The 5,575-nt window shown below is 29.5% G+C and overlaps 2 protein-coding genes across 2 annotated transcripts in view; one reads left to right on the forward strand and one right to left on the reverse strand.

Annotated features, from left to right (window-relative positions):
* Positions 1-1,034: 1,034 nt before the first annotated feature.
* Positions 1,035-4,119, forward strand: EAH_00051920 (proliferating cell nuclear antigen, putative; the record flags this gene model as incomplete). Its single annotated transcript, XM_013394107.1, has 4 exons — positions 1,035-1,236; positions 1,859-1,996; positions 3,223-3,305; positions 3,865-4,119. The coding sequence occupies 4 exons, from the start codon at positions 1,035-1,037 to the stop codon at positions 4,117-4,119; spliced, it is 678 nt and encodes a 225-aa protein (XP_013249561.1).
* A 1,017-nt stretch (positions 4,120-5,136) lies between these two features.
* EAH_00051930 (hypothetical protein, conserved) overlaps positions 5,137-5,575 on the reverse strand; it is a gene marked incomplete at both ends in the record, with an annotated part of 2,198 nt that continues 1,759 nt past the window's right edge. Inside the window, 2 exons of the mRNA XM_013394108.1 lie at positions 5,137-5,232; positions 5,527-5,575. The exon at positions 5,527-5,575 is cut by the window's right edge and continues 188 nt beyond it. Of these exons, the coding sequence (XP_013249562.1) occupies positions 5,137-5,232; positions 5,527-5,575 (145 nt within the window). The remainder of the gene's footprint in view (positions 5,233-5,526) is intronic.

Genomic DNA, 5,575 nt, shown 5'->3' on the forward strand with positions numbered 1-5,575 from the left:
AAAAAAGCGTTAAAATATGTAATGTTAATTCAATTTAATGCATTGAATTAATTTTAATTGAGTTTCTCCCCGTCCGTGAAGAAGAGGAAAGCTGCGGTATGCCTCTGGGCGATCGCCGTCGGCTGCATGGACCTTCGGGTGTATAGGCAACTCAGATGAATATAATTTGCATACGAAATCGGTCGTTGCAGATAGGTTTAAAAGTTTATTTTATTGATTTTTTCTTGATTAAAATTGTTTGTTTCAAGAATATAATTAATTTAAATGCATAAAAACGAGGTGGTCTTCGTGATATTTGATATTTGCCACCCATCTCACCACCCCCCTCCGTCAGCGGAAGAAAGCCCCAGTCGTTGGATTCAACTTCAAGTTTTTTGTTTGGAATTCTTTCCAAAGTTTGTGTTTTTCTTTTTAAAACACTGGGAAGTATTATTTAATTGCATTTTCTCTCTCTTCAGCGCCTTTGAACAGACCTGCTTTCTGTACACCAACGCCACCAACAAGAGAGAGGAGGGGAAACTGCGTATTCTTCTTGCAAGAGTTCTCTAGTTAAAAGTGAATTAAAATATCTTGAAATTGTTTTTAAAGTGATAATATGCTGTTTGTAATACGCAATTCCTGCGGAGTGTTGCGGTGTATGTACAGCTTTCTCTCGATATTGTATCTAAACAAAGCTGTAGTCCCTCAGTGTATATATCTCTATGTCTTTCTTTCTGTCTTTTTGTCTGTCTATGTGTTTATTTTATTTTGTTTTATTTTGCTTTGTTTTTGTGTTTTGTTTTGTTGTGTTTCAGGCATAATTAATTCCTTTTAACGCGGCATCCCCTTCTTTCTCTTGAATTCACATATTTTATTATTCTTTTTATATCTTTTCTTTTTCTCTTCTTTTCTATTTTTCTTAGCTATTTCTCATAGAAGTCTGCACTACATTATTTTATCTATATATTTGCTTTTGAACTTAATTTCATTTCCTTTCTTTTCTTTCTTTTCTTCTTTCTTTTCTTCTTTCTTTTCTTTCTTTTTTCTCCTGGAAGATGTTTGAATGCAGCATCGACGGCTTAACGCTAAAGCGTTTCTTTGAAGCTTTAAAAGATACTTGTGTAGAGACAAACTTTATCTGCGACTCTGATGGTTGCACAATGCAAGCAATGGATGAAAGCCACGTAGCCTTAGTTAGTACGACTTGGTGCATGGATCTTTTTCATAAATATCGGTGCGATTCCCAGGTTACGCTCGGTAAGCTAATTTATTTCTAAATATTTATATTCAATTACCTGCTTCTTTCTTTTTTTAATATATTTCTTTGCCTTTTTATCTACATCTCTGCAGATAGAGAAAAGAAAATAAATGTGTTTTCTTTGCTGTTTCTTTTTATGTACCTTTCTCTTTATATATATATATATATATATTTATTTATTTATAATATACATATATACATATGTATATCTCTTTTTGTCGTTCTTTTTATATTTCTTTTTGTATTTCTTCTATATTTCTTTTCTCACTCTTTTATACCTCTTATTTATTCTTTCTGTATCTCTTTCTATTTTTATTTGTCTTTCTCTGTTTATATCTTCTCCTGCTGCTTCTCTTTAGGAATTTTATTTTTATTTATATTTTCTTCTTTGTTTTATATTTTATATCTTTCTGGCGGCTTATGTAGTTTAGCTTTTCGTTTATTTGTGTCTGCTTGAATATTTGTATTTGTTTACTGTTTATATAAAGTATATATATATTAATCTATATTTTTATATTTATATTGGGGTGTATGTGCAGCTGCATCTTCATTTGCGGTGTATATGCAGGTAGAATATTCTAGAGAGTGTTATTATGATATTTTTTCTGCATTTGTTTGTAGGCCTGTCCGTCGCTACGATATTAAAGGCAATTCAACCTGTAAAATCAAATAAACATATTGTACATCTCTCTACTTTAAAAGGCTCAGATGAAGATGAAGAAGTGCTGCACATTGCTATTGAAGACCCAGAGAGAAAAGGTGTGTTTAATTGCATGCATTCAAATATAATTTTTATGTGTTTAATTGCATGCATTCAATATAATTTTTATTTCCTTACATTCTATAGTTTTACTCCCTAGGGTTTAGCGTTTAGTTTCGTTTTCTGTTTATTTATTGTTTATTGTTTATTGTTTATTGTTTAGGGTTTAAGGTTTAGGGTTTAGGGTTTAGGGTTTAGGGTTTAGGGTTTAGGGTTTAGGGTCTAGGGTTGGGAGTGGCTTTCTCGTCTCGTTGTTTGTTATACTCTCTTCCCTTTAACAAACACTAGGGGCTTTATCTTTATTGTTTATATTTTTTGTTTTTTGTTTATTCTTTATTATTGCTTGTTCCTTACAATTTGTTCGCCTATATATTATATACATTTTTATTATTTATTTATTTGTCTATTAATATAATAATAAATGCGTAAATTACGAATAAATAAACAAAATTAAACAAACAAAATCCCTAGAAATAATAAATGAAATGAACACTAATAAAAAATAAATAATAATAATAGATTAAATGATATAAATAATAACAATAATAATAATAATAATAATAAATTAAATAAACATTTACTGTTTATTATCTACAGACAACTGGCACATGGAGATATCCCTCCTTACAGTTGCTGAAGAACGGCTTCAAGTCCCAAACGAACCCTATGCATGTCTCTGCACTGTGGACGCTAAAGAGTTTCAAGAGCTGCTTCGTTATATTCACTCTATTGCCGAGAGCGGTATATATATATATATATATTTATTTATTTGTTTGTTTATTTGTTTATTTGTTTGTTTGTTTGTTTATTTGTTTATTTACATGTGTAGATGAGAAGGAAATCAAAATATGTATGTTTATATAATGTATATTTATGTGCATATACGCAAATATCAAGAAATATATGTAAATATATATATATATAATATAATATATATATATATGCATTAATATATATATATATATTTATATTTACATATATATTTATATTACACAGATATGGATGGCCAGGGATTAGGGTTTAGGGTTTGTAAATTGAATGAATATTTGAAGTAGCATTGTTATGTGGATATATATATATATATATATTATATATATATATATTATATATATATATATATTATATAGTGTAAAATATATTATTATATATGATATTTTATGTTTAAATTTAATTAAATAAAACTTTAATTAGTTTTGAATTTATTGTGCTGCATTTTGATTTGCAGTTCGCATTCGCTGCGAAAAGGATTCATTAATACTCTCAGCAAAGGGAGAAAACCTCGCCGTCACGAGAGTCATACATGCCCCAGTAAACCCTAAACCCTAAACCCTAAACCCTTGCAAACCCTAAACCCTAAACCCTTGCAAACCCTAAACCCTTGTACCACTTGCAAACCCTAAACCCTTATACCACTTGCAAACCCTAAACCCTTGTAGCACTTGTAAACGCTGAACCCTTGTCACGCTTGCAAACCCTAAACCCTAAACCCTTATACCACTTGTAAACCCTACACCCTAAACCCTTATAGAGCTTGCAAACACTAAACCCTAAACCCTTATATCCCTTATAAGGATTTGGAAGGCGCTTTGGGGCTCTCTTTCTGCATGCATGCCCATTTATTTATTTATTTATTAATTTATTTATATCTGTTTGTATCTTTGGTTGTTTGTGCTAACAGTACTGAATAAGTGTGCGTTCGTTCGATTGAATATTACTTCGTAATTAATTAATTAATTAATTAATTAATACTTAATTAATTAGTGCGTAGATAAGTAAACAAATAAATTATTAAATAAATTAATAGATGAATGATTGAATTAATGAATAAAGGGTTGAATTATGTTTGTGCTTTGCGGTGTATACGCAGGATATGCAGTGCAGCGAATCCTTTGAACAAGATTTCGCAGTTCGTTATCTATCAAACTTTGTTAAGGGCGCCAGTCTTTGTGAAAGATTAGAAGTAGCACTAAGTAGAAATACTCCAATGCGATTTACCTTTCCTCTTCCTTCTGCAGGGCAGCAGCAGCAATCTGCTGCTGCTGCTGCTGCTCTTATGTCTGTTGATTCAGAAGAAGTAAGTGCTCTGCGCTTCTATGTAGCACCAAAGATAGATGAAGATTAATTCAAAACTAATATATAATTATCACTCAATTAATCATAGTATACTTCAATGACCATCATTATATATAACTGCTTAGCAGATACCCGTCCGCATTAATATATATATATATATATATATATTGTATATTGGATTGTATATATTTATAGATATCAATACGAATATAATACAAAATATATATGTATATATATACATATATATACATATATATTTATTATATGTAGATATATATATATATATTATATATATTTATATATATTTACATATACATGCTGCCGTGCATTGAACGGGTCTCCCAGCTGCCCCTGGAGGCAGAAGACAGTGTAAGAAATGCATTTAATTTTGTTTTCCTGATCAAGATAAATGCTGATTTATAAAGTGATAAATTTGCATTTATCTTCAATATTTGCTGCTTATACACCTGAACGGGTTGAGGTGTACGTACACCTCAACTGAGGAGGAGATATAAATAAATAAAACAGCAACTGGATTTTGTATAATAAACATTTTCTTGAAATTTTGCAAAATAGAAGAGGAAAATTTCCCGCGTTTTTGTTTAGTTTAATAAAAATGAATAAAAACATCTCTGGCCTTCAAATTAATATAACTTTCTCTCTATTTTCAGGTGTATGCACATACACCCCAACAGAAAGAGAGTGATGCATTTACCTAATATACTAAAAACGCGGAAATAAATGAATATAGATAAATAAATAAATAGAGATAATGTTTTAATTGATATATTGTTTAGATAGATTTTTTAAATACATTTTTAAATATATTTTTTAAATATTCTTTTTTAAATATCTTTTACCTGATCGCAGACACCTGAATTGTTTGGCGTATTATTACACCTCCTCGACTTTGTGCAGTGTATTACAAATAACACAGCACAGCCGCCCCCAATATATATATATATATATATATATATATATATAATATATATATAAACAAACAAAGAAACTAACAAAGAAAGAAGCAAACAAGCAAAGAGGAATAATACTAAAGTTAAGTGCTGCTTTAAGGAGAAGGCGGCAAAATAAAATCAAAAGCGTGATCAACGCAAGAGCGTCTTTGTCCTTTGCTTTTCTCGCCTGGTTCTGCTCCCGTTAGGTTCTGAAGATTAAAAATAAAAAATAAACAAATACAAAAGAATTAACACAAACAATAATATCATTCTATGCACGTCTTTGAATCATACTGCAAATCAAGTGATATATATATATATATATATATATATTATATGTATGTATATATATATTATACATATGAATACATATATAGGCATATATATTTGTACATATACATACCCATATGCATACACATATAAATACATAAATAAATAAATAAATAAATAAATAAATAAATAAATAAATAAATATGATAAAAAATAAATTATTTTTGTCTTACAAGTAGAGTGGAGGTTTGAAGATGGCCGGATTTAGAAGAGAGGTTTGCA

The sequence above is a fragment of the Eimeria acervulina genome, genomic scaffold, assembly GCF_000499425.1.
Source record: "Eimeria acervulina Houghton genomic scaffold, Eah_scaff912, whole genome shotgun sequence".
In the NCBI taxonomy this organism is placed as follows: Eukaryota; Apicomplexa; class Conoidasida; order Eucoccidiorida; family Eimeriidae; genus Eimeria; species Eimeria acervulina.